This window comes from Capra hircus, chromosome 14 (assembly GCF_001704415.2).
Source record: "Capra hircus breed San Clemente chromosome 14, ASM170441v1, whole genome shotgun sequence".
NCBI classification, from domain to species: domain Eukaryota; kingdom Metazoa; phylum Chordata; class Mammalia; order Artiodactyla; family Bovidae; genus Capra; species Capra hircus.
This window is the reverse complement of record NC_030821.1, coordinates 4,676,307-4,691,000: the sequence shown is the minus strand read 5'-3', so window position 1 is coordinate 4,691,000 and position 14,694 is coordinate 4,676,307. Positions and strand designations below refer to the sequence as shown.

Sequence of the window (14,694 nt, the reverse complement as noted above, 5' to 3'; positions counted from 1 at the left end):
TACTGTGCTTAATCGCTCAGTCGTGTCCAACTCTTTGTGACCCCATGGGCTGTAGCCCGCCAGGCTCCTCTGTCCATCGGATTCTCCAGGCAAGAATCCTAGAGAGGTTGCCATGCCCTCCTCCAGGGGATCTTCCCGACCCATGGATTGAACCCGGCTCTCCCACATTGCAGGGGATTCTGGAAGACCATTATAGTACTATACTAACACTATTGATAATAATGTAAGAGGACTCACCTTTCTTTTTCTTCCATTTCTTCAACCTGACTGGAATACTCTTTTCTCCTCAATGATCTTTTGTTTCTTGCTAACTTCTACTTATCTTTTTTTACAGAGCTGCCTCTCTTATTTTCTTCATAGGCTTTATCACTAACTTCTGTTCATCTGTCACACCCTCAGAAGTCTTCTTTGACCACTCACTACAAGATCAGATTGCCTGTCATGTATTCTTATGTGTACTCAACATTTCTTCTCAATTTACCATCACAATTCTGAGTTCCAGTTCCCTGTTACCCATTATTTCTCTTAAGCTGCAACTTCACCTCCCTTTTATGTCTCAATTTTAAAGTGCCCCTGGGGACTCATTCCAGGTCCTCCTTCTCTAGCCACAGACTCAGAATCTCCCAGATTCATGGCAACAAACACCACTGAAGTCCCGAATCTACAACACCCACTGTGATGCCCTACCCCCAAACTGCAGATCACACACACACACCCCCCAACGATGTCCTCAAATTTAAGACAGAATCCTTAATTCTTACCCCTGCACACACACACACATACATATATATATATATATGCAAATTTGAGAATCTACAATTCTTATCCCTGCTCCAATCTTTCCCATGTCAGGAAATAGCACCATCATCCACTCCCTTCACTTCCTCATCTCAATCTATCGGCAAATTCTATGAACTCCACGTGTAAACTCTATGTATTTACACCTCTATACTATTTTCATACTAGTCCAAGGCCCCGTCACCTCACACCCAGACCACAGAAAGAGCTTTCTAACTGGCTACTGGCCTTTCACTCCTGTCCTACCAAACTTCATTCTTCACCCACTCAGCAGCCAGAGTGATTCTTTAAGCAGATGGATTAGATTAAGTACTTACTGGTTTAAAGCCTTTCAATGGCTTCCCACTGTTCTTAGAATAATATGCCAATTTCTCACCCTGCTTATGAAGCTCTATGTGATCTGACTTTGCCTACTTTCCCACCTCTTTTCTTAGCACATTAATCCATCATTTGCTACACTCTAGTTGTAGGAGGCTTTTTCCTGTTCCTTATCCTGGCAAGCTTGATCACACCTTCGTGTTTCTGCATGTGCTTAATAATATAAACTGTCATTACCCAATGAAGTGTTTTTAAACATATAAAATGTCATTCCAAGAATTATCTATTAGAACTTATAGTTTTATATTTTCCTTTGGACTGCAAACAGATCAGTCAATCCTAAAGGAAACCAATCCTGAATATTCATTGGAAGAAATGATGTTGAAGCTGAAGGTCCAATACTGTGGTCACCTGATGTGAAGAGCTGACTCATTAGAAAAGACCCTGATGCTGGGAAAGATTGAAGGTGGGAGAAGGGGATGACAGAGGATGAGATGGTTGGATGGCATCACTGACTCGATGGACATGAGTTTGAGCAAGCTCTGGGAGATGGTGAAGGACGGGGAAGCCTAGTGTGCTGCAGTCCATGGGATCACAAAGAGTTGGATACGACTGAGCGACTGAACAACAAAATTATATCCATACAAAGAATTTGATGTGCTTTAACAAACATATATGGTTATGTTACCCTTACAATGGAGATGAAGAACATTTTCATCACTCAAATCACTGTGTCCCTATGTACATCAGTCTTCTCTCATCTTCAATCCCTGGTAACTAATTATCTCATTTCTCCCTTTGTATCTCTGCCTATGTCAGAATATCACACAAATGGGATCATATAATATAATTTTCTGTGATTTGCTCCCTTCACTTAGAATGAGTTCCGTTCAGTCCCTCAGTTGTGTCCGACTCTTTGCAACCCCACGGACTACACTTTCCTGTCCACCAACTCCTGGAGCTTACTCAAACTCACTAAGTTGGTGACGCCATCCAATCATCTCATCCTCTGTCATCCCCTGCTCTTCCTGTTTTCAACCTCTCGCAGCATCAGGGTCTTTTCCAATGAGTCTGTTTTTTACATCAAGTGGCCAAAGTATTGGAATTTCAGCTTCAGCATCTATCCTTCCAATGATTATTCAGGACTGATTTAGGATTGACTGGTTTGATTTCCATGCTGTCCAAGGGACTCTCCAGAGTCTTCTCCACCACCACAGATCAAAAGCATCAATTCTTCGGTGCTCAGCTTTCTTTATGGTCTAACTCTCACATCCACACGTGACTACTAGGAAAACCATAGCTCTGACGGGATGGACGTTTGTTGGCAAAGTAATGTCTCTGCTTTCTAATATGCTGTCTAGGTTGGTCATAGCTTTTCTTCCAAGGAGCATCTTTTAATTTTATGGCTGCAGTGATTTTGGAGCCCAAGAAAATAAAGTCCGTCATTGTTTCCATTGTTTCCCCATCTATTTGCCGTGAAGTGATGGGACCAGGTGCCATGATCTTCGTTTTTTGAATGTTGAGTTTTAAGCCAACCCAAGTCTCCCTCATTGCAGGTGGATTCTTTACCAGCTGAGTCACCAGGGAAGCCCAAGAATACTGGAGTGGGTAGCCTACCCCTTCTCCAGTGGATCTTCCTGACCCAGGAATTGAACTGGGGTCTCCTGCATTGCAGGTAGATTCTTTACCAACTGAGCTACCAGGGAAGTCCTCACTTAGCATAACTTACTGCAATATTTTTAGATTTATCTATGTTGCTGCATATATCAATAGTTCACTCTCTCTCTCTTTTTTTTTTTTTTTTGGCTGTACATATGGGATTTTAGATCCCTGATCAGGGCTCCAACCTATATCCCCTGCACTGGAAACATGGAGTCTTAACCACTGGACTGCCAAAGAAGACCCCATAGTTCATTCCCTTTTACTGCCAAGTAATAACCCATCCTGTGGATGTAACACAATTTGTTTATCTATTTACCAGGTGATAGACATATCGGTGTTTTCTAATTTTGGAGATTATGAATAACCATATAAACATGATAATTTTAAAAAGAAATATAATCATTTTACCATTCACATACAAGTCTTTGATTAGACATGTTTTCATTTCTGCTAGGTAATCACCTAGGAGTAGAAAAGCATGATTATATGCTTACCTTCGAACTATTTTCCAAAGTTTAGTTTTACCATTTTGAATTCTACTAGTAATGTATGAAAGCTTTACTCTATCTCATCAACATTTTATATTGTAAGTTTTTTAAACTATATCTAGTCTAGAGGTATGAAATGGATCTCACTGTGATTTTAATTTGCATTTCCTTAATTACTCAGGATGTAAAACTTTTTTTTTTGATACTTGTCATTTGGATAGCCTCTGGAGAAGAGTCTGCTCAAATCCTTTGTTTGTTTTTTTTTAGGGAGCTGACATGATCTCATTTGTTTTACTTCCCCACTACAATGTAAGCCCTGTGACAAGAAACTTATCTATTTGTTATAATATTTTTTCATCACTATTGAATAGTGCTTGATGGAATGATCTTCAATAAATATATGTTGAGTAAAACTATCATATCCAAGATTCACATTTTTCGGTTAAGGAAGCTACATCCAAAGAACAATATACTTTGCCCAACATTATACTGCAGAGACAGAGCTATGGTTAATACTCAATTCTAATACTTTCACATTTTGGGGGAAAAAATGTTTTTACAAATTAAAATACTGTTGCTACTTTGGTTAAGGGTAGGGACTAGGTTACTGTATTTTATCTTTTGTGTACTAAATTCCTGGCATGTGAAATGTGAAAGTCGCTCAGTCGTGTCCGACTCTTTGCGACCCCATGGACTGTAGTCCATGAAATTTTCCAGGCCAGAATACTGGAGTGGTAGCCTTTCCCTTCTCCAGGGGATCTTCCCAACCCAGGGATCGAACCCAGATTCCTGGCATAGGATAGCATTTTCCTAGCAGGGGAGAAAAGCTAACAAATGAAATACGACTGATTCAAATACCATATTGATAAGGATTATGAAGATAATTAGGGGCTTCCCAGATAGCGTCCCAGAATCCACCTGCCAATACATGAGATGCAAGAGACAGAGGTTTGATCCCTGGGTCAGGAAGATCCCCCGGAGGAGGGAATGGCAACTCACTCCAGTGTTTTTGCCTAAAGAGTCCACGGACAGAGGAGGCTGGCAGGGACTGGGTTTGCAAAGAGCTGGACGTGACTGACTAACAGATAAGCAGCAGAATGAAGATAATTACAGAATTTCCATGGTTCTGACATTAAGAATAATCATAAAACTTTGCTCACTCTGTTAGTGTATCACTGTAAGTCATTAAAAGATTAACAGTTTTTAGTGCTCTTAGACATGGAAATGTCAAAAAGAAAAAACCTTCTGTGATAGTCAATTTGCTATAGCCTCTGGAATGCTACACACCTGTGCTACATCCAGCGTGGTAGAGCTAGCCACACGTGGCTTTTTAAATTGAAATAAAAATTTAATTAAAATTGACTAAAATTACAAATTCAGTTCCTCAGTGTACTAGTCACATTTTAAGAGCTCAAAGGCACATCTGTCTATTAGTTGCCATACCAGACAGTACACACACAGAGTATTTTTATCACTGTGAAAAGTTCTATTGGAACTATTCCTCTCTATATACTGATAACATAACTCATCAATTCTCTAAGATTAAAAGTACATCCCTCCCAAAGTTTGTCCTTCCTAACCTAATTTTTCCTGTAACTTGTTACTCTAGTTTTTATTCCTGGGTTTTTATTTAGCTTAGGTTCAGCCCCAACAAAAAAATATGACCGAGAAACACTCTAGATGAGATTTTAAGTTAAAAATTGGATTATTCAGTTCTACAACATGCAGAGCTATATCACTCATTACGTGTGGCCAATACTCAGCTTTATAGAAAACAGAAGCTTATCTACTTACCACTAAGATCATTTATGTGGTTGTAAGATAAATTCAATCTAGTCAGATTACTTAGTGCTTCAAGACCTAAAATAAAATAAAGTCATTACAAGATTCAAATAATCAACTAATTAGGGTTATATACTATTACAATACTATTTCAGGTTGCTTTGAAGTACATCTACAGTTGATAACAATGAGATCAATTTTTTTGATATTTTGCAAAATAATTTTTTTAAAAAATTGGTAACTCTTTTAGAAAAAAACTTTTCATATAATGACTTTCAGAGTCAGCGTTGAAAAATTTATGAATATTTATCATCTCCCTTACACAAAGTAACACATGAAAAGCACTTACAAACCTTCTATTCTTGTGATCAAGTTGCAGGACAAATTTAAAGTGCATAGTTTTGTCAGTGTGTTTAGTCCTTCAATTTGACTTATTTGATTAGATGACAGATCTAAATGTTGTAAATTCCAAATGTGATCAATGGATGTGATCTTTGAGATGTTATTGCAATGAAGATTGATGGCATGAAGAGCTGAATCTAAAGATAACTCTGAAATGCTACAAAGGAAAATACATATTATTAAAAATAAGTAAAAAATGTTCTTAAAAATCATGACTGAAAAACTAAAATTAACCAAAGAGCACATAGATGGTATGCAGGTACTCTATTCATTCTATAATAAAATTCTTCCTACTTAAGGTAGCTTTGAAATGTCTCATTAGGTGCAATGTTTCTTACAACCAGCCAGCATTTGGTACCATTTATATAAATAAGTAACTCAGTCAAGAAAGGAAAGGGATGCTGGGCATTTCTTGGTTTTATATGCAGTCATCAGCATAAAGCAAAAGCAATATTTATGAAAGTTCAAATCTGCACTTTTTTTTTTTTGCTATTTGAGTAAATGAATTAGTCTCTCTAAACCTTTTTCCCCCTGCTCATTTAATTCTCACAACTCCAAACAGTAGGTATTTAAGGATGCGATTTACAGAAAGTAGGTACCTTGTCCAAGTTCTTGTGCAAATCACCTAAATGAGCCAGGATAAATATGGATCTGACACTTGAGTTTACAATCTTACTCTCATCACTGTCTGCAATGTATATTTAACCCAGAATGTAGTTGATTTCAAAATAAACCACTAACTTTTGCCATTTGTAGTGAAAAAGTCCCTGTCTTCCCTTACTGAAACTTGGACTGCATCTCCTCTAGATGAAACTCATCCTTTCATTCTCTGAATTGCTGCTATTTTAAACTAGAGTCTCTTCTGAAGATAGGAGTTCCAGGAATACAAGCTACAGTGCACATAATTCAGATATGCTGGTACTGGGACACATGAAATCAGGGGCATCTCTTCCATGTTTTGTAGCAGCTACAGTAAAGTTGTAGGAAATCTCAAAGCAGGAAAATGAGTTAGCAGTCAAGGAGTAAAAAAGGAAAACAAGGAATTCAGGTTTGTTTCCAAATTAGTATTAAGAATCTCAAATTTAAAATTGAAACACATTAAGTTTGAATATGTTGTAAGATCATTCAATTTATGCTTTACTCTTCAGACTGAAGCTCATATGAACCCCTGGCAGAAAAAGGTTGCTGCTGCTGCTGCTAAGTCACTTCAGTCGTGTCCGACTCTGTGCGACCCCATAGACGGCAGCTCACCAGGCTCCCCCGTCCCTGGGTTTTCTCCAGGCAAGAACACTGGAGTGGGTTGCCATTTCTTTCTCCAATGCATGAAAGTGAAAAGTTAAAGTGAAGTCGCTCAGTCATGTCTGACTCTTAGCGACCTCATGGGCTGCAGCCCACCAGGCTCCTCTGACCATGGGATTCTCCAGGCCAGAATCCTGGAGTGGGTAGCCTTTCCCTTCTCCAGGGGATCTTCCCAACCCAGGGATCAAACCCAGGTCTCCCCCAATGCAGGTGGATTCTTTACCAGCTGAGCCACCAGGGAATCCCTAAGAGTAGATGGAGTGTGTGTGTGGAAGTCTCTGAAAATATAAAGCTGCTGAATAGGTGCTTACCCAATCTCTACCGCTGGTGCTTTCATAGTTTGCCCTGGTTAATTACGATCAGCCTGTTTAACTTTCTAAAACTCAGCTTCCAGAGGGTACCAGGCTAAGTGAAAAACATTTATAGATGATGGTGGTGCTGTTCAGTTCAGTGGATCAGTCGTGTGCAACTCTGTGCAATCCCATAGACAGCAGCCCACCAGGCTCCCCCATCCATGGGATTTTCCAGGCAAGAGTACTGGAGTGGGGTGCCATTGCCTTCTCTGAAATTTCATACTAACACTCTCTGAATGTGACTATTTCTAATATTTTCCAGTTGTCTAGCTTCTGTCATTTACTGGGGCTTCCCTGGTGGTTCAGACAGTAAAGAATCTGCCTACAATGCAGGAGACCCAGGATGAGCTATTATTTAGTGCCAGACCTTATGCTAGTAACACATGCTCCTAATGACAGCCATTTATTTTCTGAAACACTGTTTCCGGAAACTAATATTGTGCAGATATCGTGGTATAGTTATCTGAAAAAGCAGGCTGTGAAATTAGACATAAATGATTTTGAATTCAAACTTAGTCCACCAGCTGCATGAAGCTGGGAAAGTTATAAAGATCTTCTGAGTCTCAGATAGGTCCCCTGTAATATTACTGCCTTGCACAGTTCTGAGGATTGATGATAATACAGTCACACACAGAGATGGCATTCAACGTGGCAGCTATTATTAAATATAAACGTAAATATTTCTTTGAAAAAACACCTTCGTGGAATTTTCTGGCAAATTTTAGATCGAGATCCAGAACAAGCTGCTTTGATTATCGGTAGGGTGTGCACAGAGCGCAGGCAACAAAGAAACCATGTATGCGGAAAGGCAAAGACAAGCCTACTATGGCACAGAACTGCCTGTTTGGGGCTTTAGTGTGCCTAATGACAGGGTGTCAACTGGAAAAAAGGAGAGGAGTGAGACAAAAGAAGCACACAGGGGCCAATCAGCGACGCAGAACCAAGAGCCTAGTATCGTGCACACATTTGGGCTGCATGAAAGAAGAAAACAGTAAACTAAATAGGTTTAGCATTTTCAAAAAGCGTGAACAATACACGTATCACAGGGCTCTGCAAAGGAGAATTCAGAATGGGGGCAAAAGAACCGAGGCAAAACCAATGAAGAGCAGCCAAGTCTTACTTCACAACTGCCAGAGACACTCCGCTGCCACTTTCTGTCACAAGGAAGGAGCAGAGAGGACAGAACCCAAGAGGACCAGGAACGACAGAGCGAGCAAACGAACAGCAGCGGTGAAGGACCAGCGAAGGCTGGCAGGGACGCGGGCAGTCCCGGGGGCGGAGGGCGGGCGGCCCCGCTGGACACGGGCCTGGCCCCTCAGCAGCGCGGCTGTGGCGCGGAGCGGCGGCCGAAGCCAGACGCCTTCGGGCGCGGCCTCGGAGAAGCCGCTCCGCACCTCCGCTCTTCCCCGAGGCCCACGACCCCCGCCCGGGGCTGCGCGGGCCGCTCCCGGCGGCAGGAGCGCCCTTTACCTCCGCAGGCCTTTGTCCATGAAGCACAAATCCCCGCAGTTGCTGTCAGCGTCCTCATTCTCGACTTCCGTCTCCCCCGGGGCCTCCATGGCACCGGCGACGGGGAGCGGGGTCGTAACCGGCGCCCAGCGGAGGGCCTGAGAGCCCGGAACACGCCTCCCGGGTTGGCGGAAGCCCGGCCCGACGGGGCGGGGCGGAAACCCCACCTCCAACCGACGGAGGGCCTTTCCCGCCCGGACGGCGTCGCGAAGCCGGAAGCCGGAGATTCTCCACAGAGGGCGTCCTTCCCTTTTACGGCATCTATAGCGAACGCTCGGGACTTGCCGTAAAGCGAGACATTTTTGCCGGCCTTTGGGTTGTTGGGGAATGAGTAGGTCCTTCCTGGGTGGCTCTTCCGTATTGGTTTTTGCATTGTGGGCAACTGACTTCTGAAGGCGATTTCACAGCAGCTTGTTCTTACAGATGTATAGGCTTTCAGTTCAGTTCAGTCAGTTCAGTCGCGTCCAACTCTTTGCGACCCCATGGACTGCAGCACCCCGGGTCTCCCTGTCCATCACCAACTCCCCGGGTTTACTCAGACTCATGTTCATCGAGTCGGTGATGCCATCCAACCATGTCATCCTCTGTCGTCCCCTTCTCCTCCAGCCTTCAATCTTTCCTAGCATCAGGGTCTTTTCCGGTGAGTCAGTTCTTTGGCCAAAGCATAGGCTTCCATATCTATAAGTTGACACCCTTCCGCTCCCCCGCCCCCGGGACTATGGGCTCTCCTGTTGATTCCACAGGCATTTGTGGGATGCCTTGCTTGTGCCAGGGACTTCACCTTGTGATAAGGAATAAGATGAAGCCCATTTTCCTTCCTGGAAGCATTCATAGTTCAGTAGAGGAAATGAAGGCGGCAATGCTGCTGCTTAGAATAGCACAGTAGCATTTCCGGCCAACTGCGCAGTTCCCGTGGGTAGTGAGGAAATTTTCTAAAATGAGGTCATCAATAGATGCCCGAGCAGGATCTTACTAGGTTACAGTGTGTTCTGTACAGAGTGTCATTCCAGGTAAGCAAGCAGGGCCCAGATAAGGTCAAAGAACACTCGGTTAAATTATTCTATGTGGCATGGGAAAAATTTTGTTGCGTTGTGTTCAGTCACTCAGTCTTGTTCAACTCTTTGTGACCCCATGGACTATAGCCCTTCAGGCTCCTCTGTCCATGGGATTCTCAGGCAAAAATATTGGAGTGTACTGCCATGCCCTCCTTCAGGGGATCTTCCCAACCCAGAGATGAAACCTGCATCTCATGTCTCCTGCATTGGCAGGCAGATTCTTTACCACTGTGCCACCTGGGAAGCCCTACACAACCATAGTATGGCTAAAATAACCATGAGATTCAGTTCAGCTCAGTTCACTTCAGTTGATCTGTGTGCCTAGCTGCCTCAGTTTTGTCCAACTCTGTGACCCCACGGACTGTAGCCCACCAAGTTTCTCTGTCCATGGGATTCTCTAGGCAAGAATACTGGAATGGGGTGTCATTCCCTTTTCCAGGGGATCTTTCCAACCCAGGGATTGAACCAGCATCTCTTGCATCTCCTGCCTGGGCAGGTGGATTCTTTACCACTGTGCCACCTGGAAAGGCCACTGGGAATATCTTTAAATGGAGACAAAAGTTATAGCTCAACCCTGGACCTGCCACTGTCCTGAACTAAAATCTTCAGTGGTTCCTCATTAGTGATGGAAGAAATTTTCATATATTAAGTCATGCAGAAGTTATTCTGGCTTTTATATGATTTGTCTTTATGCTAACTAGAACTTCTATGTTATGTCAAACATGCAGTGTACGTCTGCTTTCACCGTTAAATGAGAGAGTGCATTTAAAAATCAAAACGGATTAACTGATTCAGGCATTCAAAATGGAGCTGAGTGGCCATTGTGGATGTGGTTTCAAACACATTCCTGCATCTTTGAGAATTTGAATTTTCTATGCTCTGTCAAACTCTAGGACACCACCAGCTGTTTTCAAAACACTGTCTTCTAGTGGCCACCAGCTGCAACATTATGGTCACAAATCTCCCCTTGTAACTATGCAACCATTTCAGATCCCAAAGAATCCTTGTTTAATAAGCATCCATACTTCTTGCCAGTTCCAATCCTAATTCTGGGCCATCAATTTATATAATTTTGCTGTTTTTGCCTATATAGACTTTCAGCCTAGCAGAACATTATTTAAGTTCTTCTTGAATCTGTGCTTACTGAGCTATAATCCTTAGTTTGGTTGGAATAAAGCTCTTTCCTATTCTTATTATAGATGGTTTATTGATTAAGTGTCAACATTGGCCATCTAAAGAAAGACCCAACTTTCTAATCTAAAATGGAAAATATTTACAGACTTAACTGTCATTAGTCACATGCTGTATAGATGTACCTATTATATTCTAAAGCTTGTGGCCACAATTCACTGTTTCTTACAGTTATGCGCTTTACTATGTATCTGCAGCTCCTTTTCACAAAAGGTGGAGGTATGAACTCTTTGCTAGCTCCTTGATTCTGGGTTTATATGTGACTTTTTGGTCAGTAGAATTCATTGAAATTGTAGTGCTGGGCCTCAAGATGTCTTGCATGTTTCTGCTCTGTCTCTTGGAAGACTGCCTTCTTCCAAGAAGAAGAAGCATGGAGCAGAAATAAGCCACCCCAGCTAAGGACAGACAAATGCATGCATGAACCTGGAAGCACGTAGTTGAACAAGTGCAAATTGCCAAATAATGGAAATAGAAGCTAAATAAACAGTTTTGTTTTAGGTCAGTAAATTATGGAGGAGATAGGATTAGATGACAGGTAAGTCACTATACAATAACTGAATGTTAATTAAAATAGAGATTTTTTCAATTGTGATAAGTATTATAGTCTAACCTTAAACAAACAACTGATATAAGAAATAAATCATTTGATTTTAAATGTACCAGATCTTTCCTCCAAAATTAAGTGCATTATAATTCACTAAATTAATTAATCAAAATATTTATTATAGTTAGTCAAGTTTAAAACTTGTAGATTGTATCTGAATTGCCTCAGTACTGAAAGATTGATTTTTTTTCAGAATGATAATTTGGTGAATTATATTTCTATTATTTGGCTGTTAAAATCACTAATGCTTAGAAACCTGAAGTTTTGCTTCTAATTCTCTATCTGCAAAAAGGATTGTTGAAGTAGTTTCTATAGGCATTCTCAGTTCTAAAATTAAAAAAAAAACATGCTAAATAATCTGTAATCAACCCCTTTCAGCAATGACACTACAATTTTATTTTATATTTTACGTTGACAAAGCAAGAGAGTTCCAGAAAAAAAAAACATTTATTTCTGCTTTATTGACTATGCCAAAGCCTTTGACTGTGTGGATCACAAGAAACTGTGGACAATTCTGAAAGAGATGGGAATACCAGACCACCTGACCTGCCTCTTGAGAAATCTGTATGCAGGTCAGGAAGCAACAGTTAGAACTGGACATGGAACAACAGACTGGTTCCAAATAGGAAAAGGAGTATGTCAAGGCTGTATATTGTAACCCTGCTTATTTAACTTCTATGCAGAGTACATCATGAGAAACGCTGGACTGGAAGAAACACAAGCTGGAATCAAGATTGCCGGGAGAAATATCAATAACCTCAGATATGCAGATGACACCACCCTTATGGCAGAAAGTGAAGAGGAGCTAAAAAGCCTCTTGATGAAAGTGAAAGAGGAGAGTGAAACAGTTGGCTTAAAGCTCAACATTCAGAAAACGAAGATCATGGCATCTGGTCCCATCACTTCATGGCAAATAGATGGGGAAACAGTAGAAACAGTGTCAGACTTTATTTTGGGGGTCTCCAAAATCACTGCAGATGGTGACTGCAGCCATGAAATTGAAAGACGCTTACTCCTTGGAAGAAAAGTTATGACCAACCTAGATAGTATATTCAAAAGCAGAGACATTACTTTGCCGACTAAGGTCCGTCTAGTCAAGGCTATGGTTTTTCCAGTGGTCATGTATGGATGTGAGAGTTGGACTGTGAAGAAGGCTGAGCGCCGAAGAATTGATGCTTTTGAACTGTGGTATTGGAGAAGACTCTTGAGAGTCCCTTGGACTGCAAGAAGATCCAACCAGGCCATTCTGAAGGAGATCAGCCCTGGGATTTCTTTGGAAGGAATGATGCTAAAGCTGAAGCTCCAGTACTTTGGCGACCTCATGTGAAGAGTTGACTCATTGGAAGACTCTGATGCTGCGAGGGACTGGGGGCAGGAAGGGAAGGGGACGACTGAGGATGAGATGGCTGGATGGCATCACGGACTCGATGGACGTGAGTCTGAGTGAACTCCGGGAGATGGCGATGGACAGGGAGGCCTGGAGTGCTGCGATTCATGGGGTCGCAAAGAGTCGGACACGACTGAACGACTGAACTGAACTGAACGTTGAAAAAAAATTCCTTTTAGAGAAAGTTTATTTATTTGTTTATTTTTGGCTCTGCTAGGTCTTGGTTGCTGTGCATGGGCTTTCTCTAGCTGCGGTGAGTTGGGGCCCCTCTTGGCTTCACACGGGCTTCTCCTTGTGGAGGTTTCTCTGTTGTGGAGCACAGGCTTTAGGTGCACAGGCTTCAGTAGTTGCAGCACAGAAGCTCCATAGTTGCGGGTTGTGGGCTCAGAAGTTGCAGCTTGCTGGCCCTAAAGCACTGGTAGTTGTGGCACTTGGCTGTACATGCTCCACGGCTTGTGGGATCCTCCTGGACCAGGGATTGCATCCACATTTCCCCCACTGGCAGTCCAATTCCCATCCACTGTACCACCAGGGAAGTCCCTATATTTTGCATTTTTGAATTGCACTTCAGTCTGCCTTTGACTTGCTTTACATGATATCTATGAAGCATTTGTGGTTGCAAAATGAGCAATATATTTGGAAGCAATCTTATCAATGTGTAATCAAGCATGAGATAGGCAGTCAGGTTGATGAGCTGGTATTGTTGGGAAGGTAGAGATAATAGTATCTATTCTGTAAATGTTATGTAGAAAGGCTGGTGTGTGGTGAGGGCGTGTGTGTGTGTGTGTGTGTGTGTGTGTGTGTGTGTGCATGTGTGCATGCAACAGGAGGCAAGAGATGAGGAGAGAAAGGTAGAAAGTTAGGCTTGAATCAGATCTTGGAGAACCTACCATGGTCAGCTTAGGAGTTGATATTTGATCTGAAGAAAGGTGATGATGAGGTGATGGTGTGCTGGTCGCACGGTGGTGAGAGTAAGCTTGGGAGAAGATGCAACAAAATGAGAAGGAGGAATATTTAAGTAGGAAGGTGACAGGATTAGATTTGTGTTTTATAATATGTATAAAAACTGGGAGGCTGGATTGGAGGGAAAATATTGGTGGTCGGTGCATAAATTAAGATACAGTTGCATAAACTAGGTGAGAAAAATGAAAACCTGGACAAAGGCACTAGGGGTGGGACTGATGGGAAAGAAAAATATCTGAGATGTTACAAACTTTGTTGACTGATTTGGATGCAGGGTGTAAGACAACTATAGTTGTTGACTTTTTCTTCATCTTGATACTTTTTAAATATCCTCTTGTGTTTTACCGCATACCTATGAGACCAAAATGTAATGGTGGTGTTACACATCCTATAATTTACATTTGTCTTTTTCTGTTAGACTCTACTGGCATTTTTATGACAACTTTTTCAGACAAGATACAAAGCCATTTTTCTTTTTAACCACATAAAGTGTGTACAAGCTTTTTGCAAAATAAAACCCAAAGCTTTTAAAACGTTATGATGACATGATCCTTTCAGATCCCAGTACAGAACATCAGGGCAATGACATGGGCACAGAAGATCAGTTTCCTTTGTAACTTGTGGCCTTGAAAATATCTACATCACTCATGAATTCCATTTATACTTAGTTGTGTACATTAGCCCCTCCAAACAATGGACAGAACGTGCCAGAACATCCTTACCTTTGATGGAGTGCTGGAGGGGCTGGCTTTGGCATTCTTTGCGGGGTAGCGAGAGGCGAGGGGTGGGGTGGAATGGGGTGGGGAGCTTATAACAAAAAAAAAAGACTTGTTGGGCATCCAGGCACAATTCTACTGGGCTGAGAGAAAGCCTGGACTTGAGG

The 14,694-nt window shown here is 42.0% G+C and overlaps 1 protein-coding gene across 1 annotated transcript in view; it reads right to left on the bottom strand.

Annotated features, from left to right (window-relative positions):
- The window catches only part of LRRCC1 (leucine rich repeat and coiled-coil centrosomal protein 1), a 47,106-nt gene extending 38,335 nt beyond the window's left edge, over nt 1–8,771 (bottom strand). The window contains exons 1-3 of the mRNA XM_005689270.3: nt 8,573–8,771; nt 5,402–5,607; nt 5,061–5,126 (exon numbers count right to left, since the gene is read on the bottom strand). Of these exons, the coding sequence (XP_005689327.2) occupies nt 5,061–5,126; nt 5,402–5,607; nt 8,573–8,661 (361 nt within the window). The 5' untranslated portion in view covers nt 8,662–8,771. The remainder of the gene's footprint in view (nt 1–5,060; nt 5,127–5,401; nt 5,608–8,572) is intronic.